At 52.1% G+C, this 18,501-nt stretch overlaps 1 protein-coding gene across 6 annotated transcripts in view; it reads right to left on the reverse strand.

Annotated features, from left to right (window-relative positions):
• The window catches only part of ACOT11 (acyl-CoA thioesterase 11), a 65,542-nt gene that overhangs the window by 5,747 nt on the left and 41,294 nt on the right, over window positions 1–18,501 (reverse strand). For all 6 annotated transcript variants that reach the window (XM_063655422.1, XM_054448869.2, XM_063655428.1 and 3 more), the window contains 9 exons: window positions 18,311–18,380; window positions 11,611–11,671; window positions 10,167–10,265; window positions 9,527–9,662; window positions 6,819–6,975; window positions 4,881–5,000; window positions 2,919–3,063; window positions 1,615–1,670; window positions 402–468 (listed from right to left, as the gene is read on the reverse strand). In XM_063655422.1, the coding sequence (XP_063511492.1) occupies window positions 402–468; window positions 1,615–1,670; window positions 2,919–3,063; window positions 4,881–5,000; window positions 6,819–6,975; window positions 9,527–9,662; window positions 10,167–10,265; window positions 11,611–11,671; window positions 18,311–18,380 (911 nt within the window). The remainder of the gene's footprint in view (window positions 1–401; window positions 469–1,614; window positions 1,671–2,918; window positions 3,064–4,880; window positions 5,001–6,818; window positions 6,976–9,526; window positions 9,663–10,166; window positions 10,266–11,610; window positions 11,672–18,310; window positions 18,381–18,501) is intronic.

The raw sequence follows: 18,501 nt of genomic DNA on the forward strand, positions 1-18,501 counted from the left end.
AAGAGCACACAGGTGCTACCACTACCCCGCCCCCTTCCTCCAGGGCCCCTGAGCCAAGGCCAAGGGTGAGCCAGAGAGGACCCTGGGCCATGAATGGGGTGGGCGGCAGATGGTGCGGCAGGTGCTGTGGAAAGAGTCCTGGGCTTTGAGAAGGGAGGTCCAGGCTTGGGCTTGGCTAGACCCACTGTGTGACCCTGGACAAGCTGCTCTGCCTCTCAGGGTCTCCGCTTTCACCTGCCAAACAGGGACGCAGGCAAGCTCTTTGCTAACGGTAGCAATCATGAGGCGTGTCATTCATATCCTGCTCTCCCCAGCCTTCCTCCAAACACGTTCTGACAAGCAGGGAAGGGCGGGGGCCCCGGTGGGTCTGAAGACTGTCCCCTTGGAGCAGAGGGCCTTACCTGGTTGCTAGGGTCCCAGGGGACGGAGAGGGGCACCTCTGTCTGCTTACAGGACACGATGTACTTCCTGGGAAGGAGAGAAGATGACAACGTGGGTCCCCTGGAAGTTCAGCACTTTCCACAGACCCTACTGCAGGCCTACTCTGTGCTAGGCCCTGTGCTGAGCCCGGCAGAGTGGGAGACTCCTGTCTGGCTAGGGAGGCTGGATGGTCACACAGGACACAGCAGCTGAGGGCACACCAGCTCGGCCCCCACACCAGGGAGAGCTCGGAGGTGGGAGCGAGCCAGCAACGAGGGGTATGGCGTCTAAGGCTCTATCCCCACACCCCACACCCCTTCTGAGTGACCTTACCCTGATGCTGCTGTGTCCTCATCTGTGAAATGGGATCAGCAGTCACCTCTGCCTCATGGGGTCATCACAAGAACAGTGCTTGGCACACGGTAAATGCTCAGTAAATGCCATAGATGTACACTTTCTTACTAACAACAGCTTGTGATCCCTGGCGTGCTTACAGCCTCTAAAGTCCGTAAACGCTTTCACAGGAGAGTCAGACACACGTGGCTTCATTTTTATTTATTTACTTATTTTGAGATGGAGTCTTGCTCTGTTGCCCAGGCTGGAGTGCAATGGCACAATCTCAGCTCGCTACAACATGCAACTCCCGGTTCAAGCGATTCTCTTGCCTCAGCCTCAGCCTCCTGACTATAAGCGCACTGGGACTATAGGCGTGAACCACCACGCCCAGCTAATTTTTGTATTTTTAGTAGAGATGGGGTTTTGCCATGTTGGCCAGGCTGGTCTCAAACTCCTGAACTCAGGGGATCTGCCTGCCTCGGCCTCCCAAAGTGGCTTTACCTCTTGAACAACTGCATCTCCTCTCTGAACGTTTATTCATCTGCCAAATGGGCATCAGAATCAATGGGAAGAACACAGGATTTAAAATCGGCTGGACTCAGCCAGGTTCAAATTCTGACTCTGCTGATGATATTTGTGTGTCCCTGGGCAAGCCACCTAACCCCTCTGTCCCCAGCGTCCTCGCCTGTACAACAGGCCAGAAGACCACTATGTAATGAGACCAAAACGAGAGGATGTAAAGGGCCCGGCCCAGGGCCCAACGCACAGGCAGCTCTGAAGAAAAGTGAGTGCCCTGGGGTCAGCGGAGCGTGAACAGCCCCGAATCCACATTCTGCCCAACACTCAGCCCCTACTCACCTGTCCAGGCGGATCTTCTTTCTGGCACTGGCCTCTCGGTACCGCCGCTCACCATCCTGGGGAGGAAGTCGGGATAGGCTGTGCTGCGGGAGGAGCAACCAGCTACCCCCACCCTCCGTCCTGCTCCCTCTCCATCCCCCAGGGCTCAAGGAGATCCTGCAGCCCTAATGTGGAGTTCAGGTGTCACCGGGGCAGCTGGAATCAAAACATCCTGGCCAGGAAAGTGGGAAACTAAGCTGTAACCCCGGCTCCCCTCAAACTCTCTGAGTGACCTGGGAACACCACCTCCCCTGGCCAGACCTCAGTTTCCTCCTCTGTAAAATGGGGATCCTTACAAGCCACTCAATGGTAATGAGAGTCCACATTTATTGAGCACTCGCTACACACCACGTGGAATTGCACCAAATCCTTACAACAACCCTCTGAGGCTGGGGCTGGTGCTGTATCCATTCTACAGAGGAGGAACCTGAGACAAGGAAGGGTGAGGGCTTGCCAAGGCCACACGGGTAAGGGCTGAGGCCAGGAGCAGCACCCCAATGGCCTGCCTCAAGCCCACCCTCTTTACCACCACATCTAACGTCCTCCAGCCCTAAGCACAAGGAAAATGCCTGGGAAGCGGCTGTGGCTGTGATCCCCAGCTCCCGGTCCCGAGGCTCCACCCAACTCCACAGCCCACACTAGGCTCTGGAAGGCCAGCAGGAAGGGCAGGGGGCCTCCCCCAAGAGAGGGAGCGGCCTGTCCAAGGCCTGGCCCACAGGAGGCACAGGGAGCATTTTGTAAGAGAGGACCTTGCACCAGGCTCCTGACTGTCTTCCCGTGCCCCTCGCGTTGCTTTCACCATCCTCCTGACTACTCCCAGGGCGCAGCCAGGCATGCAGTCAGTACTGCATCTATCACCCTGCAGTCCTGTGAGGTAGGGACTGCAGATATGCCCATTTTACACATGGAGACTGAAAGCTCGAGGGGGCATCACTTGAATATAGTAGAGGCGAAGTTCCAACCCACATCTGACTCCAAAGCCAGTACTCTCCCAACCCTGCAGGCTCATGACAGCCCATTAACTCCCAATTCCGAGCCAGACCCACACATATTTTGAGTTCTGTCAGGCAGAACAAGCCCACCCTGCACAAGGGGCATCCCAGGGCTCACAGCCAGGACACTCAGAGCTGGCTGTGCCCCAGCACAGGGGTAGGGTGGGCCCCTCACGCCTCTAGGACTGTAGGGGGCTGGCAGTCTCCACCATACCAGGGCAGAGAGGGAGGGGAGGGGAGCTGCTGGTGGGGCAGGGTGTTGGTCCCACTTACCCCGGGCTGGGGCCGAATCCAGGGCAGCAACTGGGGCTGGTCATCTGCGTCCAGGACCACAAAGGTCATAAAGGCACTGTTGATGTGGCGCCGGTGGGTCTCAGCCTCCTGGCGATAGGCCTCCACGCACACGCCCACCTCCATGCTGAGGGGAGGGAGTGTGGCTTCCAACCTGGACAGACCTTCCCAAGGGCCATGCCTCCTCCCCAACACACACACTCACACACACACATACACACATGTGCCCACACACACATGCATGCACACACATACACACATGTATGCACACACACACTCACATACACTCCTGCAATTCTTCCAGCAACCTGGATCCCAGTCCCAGTGACAGGACACCTGGGACCGCTCCCTCCACCAATGTTTACAGAGCACCTCCTGTGTGTGTCCGGCCCTGTGAGGACGCGGGAGTGAATAAACCTGTTCAGTCTATGCCTCATGGGCTGACAGTCGGGGGAGGAGGCAACCAACAAGAAAGCAAAGGTATAAATATGCCATTAAAAACCGCAAAGGGATATAAGGACATAAACCAGGAGGTGAAGGTGGACGGCCTAATTAGAAAATGTTCATTATGTGCATATTTGCAAGTGCTGTGGCAGCCTTGCTTCAAACAGCTCAGTTGCTGCTATTCATGTATCTTACTGTCTTTATTTCTTTATTCCTTTGTTTATTTTTTGAGACAGTCTCATTCTTTCGCCAGGCTGGAGTGCAGTGGTACAATCTCGGCTCACTGCAACCTCCGCGTCCTGGATTCAAGGGATTCTCGTGCCTCAGCCTCCTGAGTAGCTGGGATTACAGGTGTGTGCACCATGCCTTGCTCATTTTTTGCTTATTTAATAGAGACGGGGTTTCGCCATGTTGGCCAGGATAGTCTTGAACTCCGAGCCATAAGTGATTTTCCAGCCTCAGCCTCCCAAAGTGCTGGGATTACAGGCGTGAGCCACTGCGCTCAGCCACTTACCATCTTTATTAATTATAAAATAGCGGCCACCACCATTCCCCCTCACTTTGGAAGCTCTATGATTGCAGAATGTGGACATTATATAGATGGGGAAACCAAGGCCTAGAACTGGGCAATAATTTTTCCAAGGATTCCAGATTCCTGGAATCTGGACTAAAATCCAGGCTTCACAGCTCCTACAGAAGGGCTTTTCCCCTGCACTGCGGCAGAACATGTGCACGTCAGACTGCAAATAACAACAATAATAGTAAGAGCAGCCACAATGGCTGACCTTTACCGGACATTTTCTCTGGCATTCTACTAGTAACGGCTCATTGAATCCTCATAACTCAGGTAGTTGTGATGAGCCCCATTTTATAGGTGAAAGAACTGACACTCAGAGGGGTTAAGTTACTTCCAAGGTCACAGAGCCAGTAAGAGGTGGAGCCAAACTCGAACCCAGCAGCCTGGCTCCTGATCCCTCACTTTTAATAATTAAATAATGACCTCTGAAATTCTCAAAAAATTTACTTATTGAAAGTCAGCTTTCATGGGAGTAGGTTTCAGAATTCATTGCAAAGGCAAAGACTCTGTGGACTAATTATTTTAGGAAATGTGTGGGACAGGGTTTGATGAATAACCAAACACTGGCAAGAAGTGGTCCTGTGATGTGAGCATCTACGGTGGTCCAGGCATGGAGCCAGCAGCCAAGGAGGGAGACACAGACACTGATCTGAGACAGCGGGAGACAGGGGCTGGGGGATCCCAGAGGAGGGGTCCCTGACCCAGCCAGGGGTGGGCAGGACTGGGAGCCAGGGAAGGCTCCCAAGAAGGGAAAATCAGAGCTGAATTTCAGAGACAGTGAAGGAACCCATCAGCCAGGCAGGGATTTAGACCCTGTCTGCAGGGCAAAGGGCTCCTGGACAGTTTGAAGTAGGGTCCTTTCTAGGGTCAGGAAGAGCCCTCAGCCCTGAATGGCCCTGGCCGCACCCATCCCAGACCCTCACCTATGTTTGAAGGCATTGTTCACGATGGCTTTGAGCACCAGACGGTCGCCGACCTGGGATGGGCCTCGGAAGTGGAACATCTCAATGGCCTTCAGCGTAGGGTGGGCACGGCAGAGCCGGCTGAGGAGACAGGGGTGGGGAGACAGAAGGAATGCCCCAGGTGCTTCAGCCACTAGTTTGGGCCAGATATATATATATATATATATATATATATATTTTTTTTTTTTTTTTTTTGAGACAGAGTTTCACTCTTGTTGCCCAGGCTGGAGTGCAATGACAGGATCTCGGCTCACTGTAACCTCTGCCTCCTAGGTTCAAGCAATTCTCCTGCCTCAGCCTCCTGAGTAGCTAGGATTACAGGTGTCTACCACCATGCCCGGCTAACTTTTTGTATTTTTGGTAGAGACGGGGTTTCACCATGTTGGCCAGGATGGTTGCAAACTCCTGACCTCAGGTGATCCACCCCCCTCGGCCTCCCAAAGTGCTGGGATTACAGGCATGAGCCACCACACCTGGCCTCTCTCTCTTTTTTTTTTTTTTTTTTTGAGACAGGGTTTCACTCTGTTGCCCAGGCTGGAATGCACTGGTGCAATCTCAGCTCACTGCAACCTCCGCCTCCCAGGTTCAAGTGACTCTCCTGCCTCAGCCTCCCAAGTAGCTGAGACTACAGGCACGCACCACCACACCTGGCTAATTTTTGTATATTTAGTAGAGATGAGGTTTTACCTTGTTGCCAGGCTGGTCTTGAACTCCTGGCCTAAGTGGCCTCAGCCTCCCAAAGTGCTGGGATTACAGGTGTGAGCCACCACGCTAGGCCAGCTTGGGCCGGCCTTCTACCCTGGTCCCATCCCCAGACCCAGCCTGGAACTACACATTCTGACCCACCCACTGCCACCCAACCCAGAGGCAGTTCTGCTCAGAGGCACAGAACTAAAGTCCCATTTCATAGCTTAGAATACTGAGGTCTATGCATGGCTGGAAAGGAGCCAGGTTTGAGGGGACAGAAGAAAGCAGGGCTTGAGGTAAACCCCTTTCCCATTTTCCTTCCAACTTTTACACTTTGGTAGCTGCTGTTCCCACTATCCAGAAGCCCTCCCCTTACCCAAAGCTACTTGGCATTCAAGTCCCAGCTGAAGTGCTCTTCCTTCAGGCAGCCTTCCCTGACCATAAGGCTCCTCCAGGATCTTACCGCACTCATAGCCAGGCCTGCCCAAAACAGCATTGCTTATGCACTGTCTCCCACAGGTTAAACTGGAGGAGGGGCCATTTAAGCCAGACTCTGAATAAGAAGGAGGAATCCACCTGGCTGGGAAGGGAATGGGTTGGGAAAGGCACTCCTGGTAGAGGGAACAGCAAGAGCAAAGTCTTGGAGGTGTGAGAGTGTCAATTAGTGAAGGTCAGTTACCATAACTATAAAAAATACCCTGATATTTAGGGTAGAACAAGCCCCGGACAGAAACAGATGTTAGAGGAGAGAAAACAATTTTCACCCCTTAGAAGAAGGGAACAGTCAGAGATGGCTTTATGGAGGAAGTGGGAAGGATATTAGCAGACAAAGAAGAGTAGGGGAAGCACAGCAGGAGGCTACATCAGGAGCAAAGGCAGGGGCTGGGAAAGTGGAGGACAGCAAGAGAGAACGGCAAATGGCTTGATGTGAAGGGAACATAGATACTAGAAGGAGTGCAGGTAGGGCCAGATCAAGGGGAGGATCTAGTGCCAGGCCTAGAGACCTGGTGTTTCCCATGTAAAAGATGCTAGCTTTTTTAGTAGAACAAGGAATGGTCAGTTCACAAAAACTCATTTCTCTGATTCAGAACAGCCAAGCTTCTGAAGCCTTGAATGCCAACCCTAAGCTGGGGTTTCCCCTCCAGAGGGAGGTGGCCAAGGGGAGGAGGAGGAGAAAGGAGGGGAGGCAGAGGCAGCACACTCTGCCCTTACCTGGCTGCAATGGTGGCCACATTCTCCATCCAGGCCATGATCTGGCCCCCGAAGGTGTTGCCCTGGTGATTGGCGTGGGGAGGCAGGACCAGCTCCACACTCTCCACACGGGTCTTCTCAGCCGGCACCATGCGGCTACAGTCTCTGCTCTCCAGATCTGACCAGGGATGGGATAAGGGAAGGAAGCGGGGAGGTGAGAACATTCCCAAGGGCAGCCCCTCCCCACAGGCAGCCCCGGGACCCCCACCACTCCACCCCACTCAGGTTCTTTTATTTACTCAGCACCAAGTGCACATGAGGCAGAGGGTGGCCCTGGGTGAGAGGGATGAGCCTGTCCAGTGCAGTGAACGCAGCACCAGCTCTGAGACAAGACAGCAGGTCTGAGCCTCAGCTCCACTCTAGACTGCCTGTATGGCCTTGGGCAAATCAAGTAATCCCTCTGAGCCTCAGTTGCCTCATCTGTAAAGGCAGGCATGAAATCCGACCCAACAGGACTGTTTGAAGATGAAATGTGATTATTGTCACAAAGTGCTTGACTCAAGGCCAGGCATAATGGCTCATGCCTGTAATCTCAGCACTTTGGGAGGCCAAGGAGGGTAGATCCCTTAAGGCCAGGAGTTCAAGACCAGCCTGGCCAACATGGTGAAACTTTGTCTCTACTAAAATACAAAAAAGTTAGTTGGGCATGGTGGCGAGCGCCTGTAATCCCAGCTACTCGGGAGGCTGAGCCACGAGAATCATCTGAACCTGGGAGGCAGAGGTTGCAGTGAGCCGAGATCACTCCACTATACTCCAGCGGGGGCAATAGGGTGAGACTCTGTCTCAAAAAGAAATAATAATCACAAAGTACTTGACTCCAGTAAATATGCTCTCAAAAAGGATAGTTTTTCCCTGCCCTCTGCCCTGGTGATTCCCTTATCCTTGGCAGCAATAGTGTTAGAATATCCTTAGTAGGAGAGGCCAGGCAGTGAATGCGGCCTTGGGCTTCAGGGCAGCAGATGCTGGCATGCCCCACCAAACCCAAGGTGGTGTCATTTGTCTTCTATTTCCCATGGAGAGACTTCTTCAGGGAGGGTCCATCAAAGCAGCTGGCATTGCCCTTGGCTTGGCTTGCAGGCTCTCAGAGAGACCACAGACAGGGTGGGGGCAGACAGGAGGGGAAGTTGAGGGTGGCCTGAGCCAAGGTCTGGAGACAGGACAGGGAGGATATTCACAGGGCAATGGGGCCTGTGGCTTAACAGGAGCTGCAGCAGGTCAAGAGACAGTACCCAGTGAAGCTGAGTGGCCAGCCAGAAGGCCCAGTGCCAGGCAAAGGCAGTTGAGCTGATTCTTAGGTGGAAGGGCTGTTAGGACAGAAGAGATTTAGGAGGGCTGCAAGGGGATGGATGGATCAAGAGGGTCTTGACGACTGTAGGAAGATCTGGGCCTCCCCAGCTCCAGCCTCCAAGCCCAGTAGAACCAGGGCACACGGAACTCAAGGCATAGCTTGAGGCTTCCTCTGGGCTTGGAGAGTTCTGCCTGCTCTCTCCCCACTCCGGGGAGATTTTCTCCTAAAATCGCCTCCTTTTGGTTTCAAGGAAGACTCAAATTTGAACATTCTGGAGATAAGTAAACAAGTCCAAGGTCTCCCTTCTGGGCCTTTGCCCAGGCTGTGCCCTCTGTCAGGAACCCTTCCTTATCTCCCATCTGTCAAAATCCCACCCAGTCCAAAGTAGATCTTTCCGTACTGGTATAGAACAACCCCCAGGATATATTTTGAAGGGGAAACTGCAAGATACAAAACAGTATGTACTGAATGCCCCTTTTCAGGAGCTAAATAATACATGCTATGCTTAGATATACAGGGAATACTTCTGGAAAGATACCCTAAAACGGGTAATAGTAGATGCTTCTGGGGAGACGACCTGGATTCTGGGATAGAAAGGAGTCTTGCTTTTTATTTTATCTTTTGAGGGGTGGGAATATATATACGTGTGTGTGAGTGTATGCATATATACACACACACATACACATAAGCATATATATATGCTTTTTACATGTTTTATATATGCTATATACTTACCTATTTATTTATTTTGAGATGGAGTTTCGCTCTTTTTGCCTAGGCTGGAGTGCAATGGTGTGATCTCGGCTCACTGCAACCTCCACCTCCCAGGTCCAAGCGATTCTCCTGCCTCAGCCCCCAGAGTAGCTGGGATTACAGGTGCACGCCACCACACCCAGGTAATTTTGTATTTTTAGTAGAGACGGGGTTTCACCATGTTGGCCTCAGGTGATCCACCCGCCTCGGCCTCCCAAAGTGCTGGGATTACAGGCATGAGCCACCACGCCCGGCCTATATATATGCTTTTTATAGATGCATACATATATATATGCTTTTTAAAAAATTCTAGTCTTCAAGTTATAGCTCAATACTATCTTCCCAAACACCTTGGCTTCCGGAGACCCAAATGCGTTTTGTGGCCAACAAAGGGATTTCCACATGACCTAACGGCAGCTTCATGGTTCCTGGGAGCTGGTAGAGAGGCCCAAACACTCCCTTTCCCTGGAGGAGACCTCGGAGCCAAGAGGGCTAGGGAGGCCCAGGGCCACCAGTGGGTGGAAGTCCCCGGAGCCTCCCTTCCTGCCTCTGCCCAGTGGGAGCCCGGGGCAGAGGGCCCATGCAGGACGCCAGCTACCCTCCCCACGCACGCCTGGCAGCTGCTCACCGTCCTGAATGGCGCAGTTGGCCAGGAGGTCCTTGATGGTGTCCGCATAGACAAGGCGCATGCGCCGGCGCTCAGCCGCCACACTGTGCTCCATCTTCTCCTCCTCTGTCCGCGGCGTGATCTGCTTCAGCTTCACCTGTCAGCCAGGGGACAGGGTGGGGGACACTCAGGGCAAGTCTCCTGAAATAGCACAAGGGCCTGTCCCCAGCACCATCCCATGCCCGAGGCTAGCACACAGCAGGCCTGGGCTGCTGCTCAGTTCCAAGGCTTCCTCCCTCTTTGCCCCATCTTCCTGCCTCCACGATGACCTGATACATATTCATCCTCCAGCTCCCACCCAGGTCCCTTCCTTGGGCAAAGGCTCAGAGGATGGGGGGTGTACTGTAGGACATGCAGAATGGTGAGACCAGAAGAATCTTCGCTGGAGAAGCACAGGGAGAGGTGGGGGAAAGGAGGGGGGAGGTGGCTGGGGGATTCCAATGCAGTGAGGGGTGGGCCTTCCTCTGGGAGCTGTGGATTCCTGCTGTGTCCCTCCCCATCCCCTCTGCCAACCCCCAACCTCACCCTCATGAACCAGACTCGCCATGGCAGGTGCCCAGGTCACTGAGCAGCGTTCCAGCAGCCAGGTGCACCCAGTTACCTTGGTGATCTCTCGGCGGGCCACGAAGGTGGCCAAGGCCTTGCACACATTCCACTGCTTCTCAGAGCACAGGTCCTCCGAGGTCACCTGGATGCCCACCTGGAGAGGAACAGTAAGGGCGAAGGAATGAGGGACAACATGGCACTCACCAGTTAGAAGCCCCGCAGCTCCGCCAGACAGCAAGTCCCAGCCCAGGCCAGGCCTCCAGAGTTTCTGCACCACCTACCAGGTCTGGGAGGCCAGAGATCTGAGGTGGGGTTTGACTCTGCCCTTGGGTCCCCAGGAAACCTTGGGCAAGTCACTTCCCTTCTCTGGGTCTCAGTTTCCTCATCTACAAAGTGGGAATGATCAGACCTACCCTTGTGGGATTGTTGAGAGGATTAAAATGAGACTATGTCTACAACAGGGCTTCATACAGGCGGAATGTTGGCTAAATTTAAAGGATAGGCCAGGCTCAATGGCCTGTAATCCTAGAATTTTGGGAGGCTGCAGCGGGAGGATCACTTGAGGCCAGGAGTTCAAAACAAGCCAGGGCAACACAGTGAGACCCCTGTCTCTGCAAAAACACACACACACACACACACACACACACAAATTAGCTGGGTGTGGTGGCGCATGCCTGTAGTCCCAGCTACTCAGGAGGCTGAGGCAGGAATATTGCTAAAGCCCAGGAGTTTGAGGTTACAGCGAGCTATGATGGCACCACTGCACTCCAGCCTGGGTGACAGAGTAAGACCTCATCTCAAAAAAATAATAAAACTAAAAATAAAAAATCAAGAACAGGCACCTGGGGGTACCTGAGCATTTATGGGGTGCCCAGAGGCATAGTCAGGACTATGTCACCCAGCCTCAGTGCTCCCTGAGGAACCACTGGCCCAGCTGGTGAGGTTGCCTGGGCCTGAAGTCCATAGGCGGGAAATAGAGCCCTCCGCCACAGCTCACAGAACCCTGGGCATCACCAGCAATCCTCCATTAACTCGACAACCCTGCCACATAGAAATCATGTTCCCTTTTGCAGATGAGGAGACGGGCTGTGGGAGGCAAGCTCATGGGCTGGCACCCAGCACTCTCCCTGCCCCAGCTCCTCCTCCAAGATCAGGTGCTCATGCTGCCTTCCCTCCATTCCCACAAACACCTGGCTGCTGAGGCTGGATGTGAAGACTCAGGGGCCTGGAACTCAAGTCCCACACTGGAATCTATGTAGCTCAGTGACCTGGAGCAAGTCCCTTCCCCTCCCGGGCCTCGATTTTCCTGTCTGTGTTATGGGATTTGGGACAGGAAGATCCTTGGGATTCCCCTTGCGCTGCCAACCATTACAGAACTCTGCTGCTCTAATCAGGGCCCTGCGAGTGTGAGTGGCCCTGGGCTGCAGGGAGAAGAATGGAGAGGGGAGGTAGAGGACCCACCCACGCACCCACTCCCAAGCAGTGCCCACCCCACACACCTCCATGCTGGAGTTGAAGGCCCGGTTCACCTTGGCCTTGATATTCACCACTTGTCCAACACTGGGGAGAGGAAAGTAGGAGGTGAGCCTTCCAGAGGGGCCAGAGGGAGGACCAGGGGCCTCAGATACTTGCAGAGCCTCTCTTGTGGGGAGCTGGCAGGAGGACTTCATGGCTTGGAGGGCATATTCACATCTGCGATATCACCAAGTCCTCAAAGCCAGCTAGCAAGATAGTGTCAGCACCCCACTTTACGGATGGTTAAGCTGAGGCTGAGAGAAGTAGCATGATTGCACTCATCTGCTCTCCCGTTCTCTGATCCCCGTTGTCCAATTAATGCCTGTGCTTCTTTTTGCTCTCGGCTCAATGGTCCCCTCCTCAGGGGAGCCCTCGCTGCCCTGCAGTGGCCCACCCACCAACAGAGGCCCTGCAGAGGCTCACCCTGCAGCACTCTCCTGGCAGAGTGACCTCTGTCTCCCACAGTTCTTAAGCTCTACTAGGGTAAGGGCCATGGTTTTGCTCCCCATTGACTCTCCAAGGCCTAGCACATGGCATAGGGTGGGTCTCGCATAAAGTATAGCTGACTGAATTAATGCATCCTACATGTATTGAATGCCTAGTAAGGGCAAGATGCTATAAACAAAGGGCAAGAAGAGAAAAGGAAATGTTTAAAGAATGCCTGCTAGGTTCCAGGCACTGTGCACTGCCCCATTGGAGCCTCAGAATAAGCTTGGCAGGTAGGTTTAGGAGAAACTGAGCATCAGAGAGGTTAAGTCATCTGCCCAAGGTCACCAAGCTAAAAAGTGGCAGAGCCAGACTTCTAGACTGACTCTGTTGACTGCACCAGCCCCTCTTTTCCCAGCTGCAGCCTGTCCTCCTGGAATGATTCCCACATCCATATGAATCCCCAGGGGAGCCACCTAGCCTGAGCTGTGCCTAATGGAGGAGGCAGAGGGTGCCCAGCTGATGGACTGTGGGGAGAAGGGGCAGGAGGCTAAAGGCCGGCCCCGTTCAATTGCTGTGTGATCTCCAGCAGGTCCTTTCACTTCTCTGGGCCTTGGCTCATGAACATGGAGAGTGCCATGCCGACTTCTTTCTCAAATGACACAGTCTCCTGGCCAAGCCTAGGAAGGGTCCATTCCAAGGGGCCTGCTGGTCAAGGGGCCACCGTGAACACAGTGGGAATGGCCACACAGGCCTGGGTTCCAGTCAAGCTCCACCTTGACCATCACACTACAGAGCTGTGTGACCTTGGGTGAGTCACTTTGCCTCTCTGAGTCCATTTCCTCCTGTGTAAAGTACTGCCTGTGGTTCTGAGGGTCAAGTGAGAGAGAATGGGACTGAGCCAAGCGCCAGGCCTGGCCCACAGCCGGAGCTCAATAAATACCACAAGCTCACATTTGCCAGACATTTGTTGATTCCTGTTCATTTTTTTAGTAATACTAATAGTCATGGAGGGGAGGGTCATTTTTAGGAGATCCATGCTGACATAGTGACGGATGAAGCATCACGATGTCTGCAATTCACTTTCAAATCGTTTAGCAGAGAGAGAGAGAGAGAAAGTATATATATTACGTCTGTAATCCCAGCATTTAGGGAGGCCAAGGCAGGCAGATCACCTGAGCTCATATGTTCGAGACCAGCCTGGCCAACATGGTGAAACTCTACTAAAAATACAATAAATAAATAAATAAGCTGAGCATGGTAGGGCACACCTACAATTCCAGCTACTTGGGAGGCTGAGTCACAAGAATCGCTTGAACCCAGGAGGCGGAGGTTGCCATGAGCCAAGATCGCACCACTGCATCCCAGGCTGGGTGACGGAGTGAGACTTTGTCTCTTAACAAGAAAAAAAGTATATGTATTTATTTGTCCATACATAGATACAGCAAATTTAGAAAAATGTTAATTATTGGGTCTCAGTGGTGGTGACCATTGTACTATTCAACTTTTCTATATGTTTGAAAGTTTTCATAATCAAAAATTACGGCAAAAAACTTCTATGGTCCCCCAAATAAAAATAAAAGTCTATTTTCTGTGGTGCTGAGAGGAATTTGTGATTTTTCCTCCTCTCCCTCCTTCTCTCTCTACCTTCCCCCAAAGCCAAGCAGACACCCATCTGGGTTTCTAAGCTCCTCCTCCTTCCTGAATGCCCTCTGTCCCCACAGCTCCGGCCCAAACCGGATCCTTCCCCAGGGCCACTGCCCAGCCTCCTCAGGGGCCCTAGAGCTCCCGGATACCCTTCCAGGTGTTCTTCACAACGCAGACAAGCACCCCCCATAAACAAATCTGACCCCCATCAAGACCTTCCCTAGACCAATTTACTCTCAGGAGACAGAGGAACATGTTAATTGCACCACAGAAATTCAAATAGCAAACCCAGGTGATGAAGGACTCTAGAGAGCAAATGGCCAGCTTTCCTCAACAAATATATTTTGAGAGAGAGAGAGAGTGCCAGAGAGCTGGTGGAGGATTGGTGGGTATCTATAGAGTTTTTGGGTTTTTTTTTTTTTTTTTTGAGACAGAGTCTCACTCTGTTGCCCAGGCTGGAGTGCTGTGGCGCTATCTCGGCTCGCTGCAAGCTCTGCCTCCTGGGTTCATGCCATTCTCCTGCCTTAGCCTCCCAAGTAGCTGGGACTACAGGCACTTGCCACCACGCCCGGCTAATTTTTTGTATTTTTGGTAGAGACGGGGTTTCACCGTGTTAGCCAGGATGGTCTGGATCTTATGATCTCATGATCCGCCCACCTCGGCCTCCCTATAGAGAAGCAACCAATTACAATTATTTGCATCCTGACTTGAAAAACAAAATAACTGCAGGCTGGGTGTGGTGGCTTATGCCTGTTATCTTAATGCTTTAGAAGGCAGAGGTGGGAGGATCACTTGAAGCTAGGAATTTGAGACCAGCCTGGTCAACATAGCGAGACCTCATCTTTACAAAATAAAAAAATAATAATATAAAATTTAATTAGCCAGGTATGGTGCCACATGCCTGTAGTCCCAGCTACTAGGGAGGCTAAGGTGGAAGGATCGCTTGAGCCCATAAGTTCAGGGCTGCAGTGAGCTATGATGGTGCCACTGCAACCCAGCCTGGGCAACAGAGCAAGATTCCATCTTGAAAAAATAAATAACTGCAAAGCAAACAAAATAAAAACAAATTTATGAGACAGTTTGGGCATTTGAACACTGACTAGTGATGTTAGTGAAAAATTATTGTTAATTTTTTAGATGTGGTAATGATGTTAAGGTTGTGTTTAAAAAGAATCCTTCTCTCAAAAAAAAAAAAAAAAAAAAAAAAAAGAAGGCCAGGCGTGGTGGCTCACACCTGTAATCCCATCACTTTGGGAGGCCAAGGTAAGCGGATCACCTGAGGTCAGGAATTCAAGACCAGCCTGACCAATACGGTGAAACCCCATCTCTAATAAAAATACAAAAATTAGCCCAGCTTGGTTGCAGGCACCTGTAATCCCACCTACTCGGGAGGCTTAGACAGGAGAATTGCTTGAACCTGGGAGGCAGAGGTTGCAGTGAGCCAAAATTGTGCCACTGCACTTCAGCCTGGGAGACAGAGCAAGACTCCATCTCAATAAGTAAATAAATAAATATAAAAAGAGTTATTAGCCCTTAGAGATACATTTGGAAATATTTTTAAGTGGCAAAAGCAGAAACAAACAAACAAAAAAACTTCTTAATCTTTCCTCAGGTGTGTCCAGGCCTTCCCTGGCCACCAACCATGCTCCAGGCCCCTCCCCAGCTTGCCCTCCTTCCCGGCATCCTCTCTGGCTTTCCCTCCCAGCCTCCTCCGCCCAGATTCACCTTCACTCTGCTGAGCCCTGCAGCAGGTCCAGCCATCATGCATGTACCCCTAACCCTCTCTATTCCTTGCTCCCCTAAGTAAAAGAACTTGTGTTGGCTACAGGGACCTGGAGCTGGCCCAGACACAGCTCCACTGGCTTCAAAGTATCACTATATACAGAGCTGAGAGTACTGGCAGCTCAAATGTGTCCTCCAGGAAGTCCCCCCTTGACTATCCTCAGTGCCACGACACCTACCCCCAGACATATAGGAAATACAACCCACTGGTTAAGAGCAAGGGCTCTGGGGCCAGATTGCCTGCCTGGTAGTATATCCTGGGTCCTCAATTAGCTGTACCACTTTCAACAAGGTACTTCATTTCTCTGTGCCTCAGTTGCCTCATCTGTAAAATGAGGATACTAATAGCTATGACCACATAGTATTGTTTTGAGGATCAAATAAGTTAACGTATTTAAAAAGGCATCAAAATAATGTATCAGTATTGGTGCACTAATTGTGACAAAGGTACCCTACAAATGTAAGATGTGAATCATGGGGCACCTGGGTGTGGGGTATATGGGAACTCTCTGTACTATCTTTATTTTTATTTTTTTATTTATCCTGAGATGGGATCTAACTGTGTCACCCAGGTTGGAGTGCAGTGGTGTGATCTTGGCTCACTGCAACCTCCACCTCCCAGGCTCAAGTGATCCTCCCACCTCAGCCTCCCAAGTAGCTGGGACCACAGGCGTATATCACCATGCCTAGCTAATTTTTGGTAGAGACAGGGTTTTGCCATGTTGCCCAGCTAGTCTCAAACTCCTGAGCTCAAGTAATCTGCCTGCCTTGGCCTCCCAAAGTTCCAGAATTACAGACACAAGCCACTGCGCCTGGCCTTGTACTATCTTTAGAGATACAATGTTTTTATAAATTTAAAACTATTCTAAAATAAAAGGTATTACAAAGCAGCTGGGCAGGGTGGCTCACGCCTGTAATCCCAGCACTTTGGGAGGCCAAGGCAGGCAGATCACTTGAGGCCAGGAGTTCGAGACCAGCTTGGCCAACATGGTGAAACCCTGTCTCTACTAAAAATACAAAAATTAGCTGGGTGTGGTGTCACGCACCTGTAATCCCAGCTACTCAAGAGGCTGAGGCAGGAGAATCACTTGAACCCGGGAGGTGGAGGTTGCAGTGAGCCAAGATCACATCATTGCACTCCAGCCTGGGCAACAGAGCAAGACTCTGTCTTAAACAAACAAACAAAAAAAAGTATTACGAAGCAGAGCCTTTTTTTTTTTTTTTTTTGAGACGGAGGCTCGCTCTCTTGCCCAGGTTGGCAGGCTGGAGTGCAGTGGTGCGATCTCAGCTCACTGCAACCTCTGCCTCCTGGGTTCAAGCAATTCTCTGCCTCAGCCTCCCGAGTAGCTGGGATTACAGGTGCTCACCACCACGCCCGGCTAATTTTTTGTATTTTCAGTAGAGACGGGGTTTCACCATGTTGGCCAGGCTGGTCTTGAACTCCTGACCTCGTGATCCACCCACGTAGGCCCCCCAAAGTGCTGAGATTACAGGCGTGAGCCACTGCGCCTGGCCCGGAGCCCATTATTGCAAAGAACTTCTCACTGCGAATTGAATGACGTTCCTACATCTGCCTCCCCTGGAGACTGTGGGTTCCGGGGAAGAGGCTGTGCTCCAGTGGACTTTGCATGCCCAGTCTCAGCAAGGCCCCTGCTCTGGAAAAGGTGCTCATCTAATATTAAGTGTGTAGTGAGGGAATGACTGATGACTGAATGAGTGAGTACAGGGACTGGCCAATCTTCTTCCTTAATGGTGACACACTGAGCACCCAGTGAGTCCTGAATAAGCCCTTGGCACTTGATGTCCTAGCTCGTGCTGGTGAGTTTAGGATCAGGCCCAGAGACAAAAGCTCTGTGTGTGGCCCTGCAGCCTGTCCTGAGCCAAGGGCTCAGCCTGCTCCTTGGATCCCAGAAGCAGGATCTATGGGCAAAGCCATGGGGAGGCAAAGCCCGGTGCATGTGACGAATATTCTTCTATTCTGTACAGCCATTAAAAAAAAAAAAAAAAAGGAAAAGAAAAGGCCAGGTGTGGTGGCTCACACCTGTAATCCCAGCGCTTTGGGAGGCCAGGGCAGGTGGATCACCTAAGGTCAGGAGATCGAGACCAGCCTGGCCAACATGGTGAAACCCCGTCTCTACTAAAAATACAAAAAAATTAGCCGGGCCTTGTGATGGGCGCCTGTAATCCTAGCTACTCGTGAGGCTGAGGCACAAGAATTGCTTAAACTCAGGAGGCAGAGACTGCAGTGAACCAAGATTGTGTCATTGTACTCCAGCCTGGGTGACAGAGGGAGACTCCATCTCCAAAAAAAAAAGTCTACTTTAGTAATGAGGTAACGAGCTCCTCATCCCCGGAAGGATGTGAGCAAAGGTTGAATGGCCCAAGCTTCTGGCTCAGACTTTGCCAAAGCACCTTGTCTAGGGGCCTCCCTACAGCCCAATGACCAAGGACCCAAAGAGAATGTCCAAGCTCAAAAAGGCATTCACTGATTAAGTCTAACCCTGTCCATTCTGCAGATGAGAAAACTGAGGCTCAGAGAGAGAGACTGACTTCCCCAAAGTCACGCAGCACCCCACTATGCTATCTCGGCCACACCCTGGCTGAGGGAACACCCACCCACCCACCGCATGGAACAGCAGGTCAACTCCTAGACCCCAGAAACACTGCAGAGGGGTTCACACTTCCCCAGAGGCTGCCCCCACCTCATTTTCAGTCAGTTGAGTCAGGCTCTAGGCAGCACACAGGCTGACCAGGCAGGGAGTCAGGAGGACAGGCCCCAGGCTGACGGGAGGGAGACCAGAGGACCTTGAGGCAGGAGGGGCCACTTACCTAATGGTGTGCTCAAAATAGACGTCATCCATGGAAGCTGTGACACAGGGGCAGCCAGCGTGCCTCTCCGCTGGTGTCAGGAGAAGAAAGCCAGACATTAGCAGCCTCCCCTGATCACAGGCCTCTGCTCAGATGGCACCTCCTCAGGAGGCTTCTCCAGCTGCCCAAGCCAAGGCCGCAACTCCCACCAC

This window comes from Pongo pygmaeus, chromosome 1, assembly GCF_028885625.2.
Source record: "Pongo pygmaeus isolate AG05252 chromosome 1, NHGRI_mPonPyg2-v2.0_pri, whole genome shotgun sequence".
NCBI lineage: Eukaryota > Metazoa > Chordata > Mammalia > Primates > Hominidae > Pongo > Pongo pygmaeus.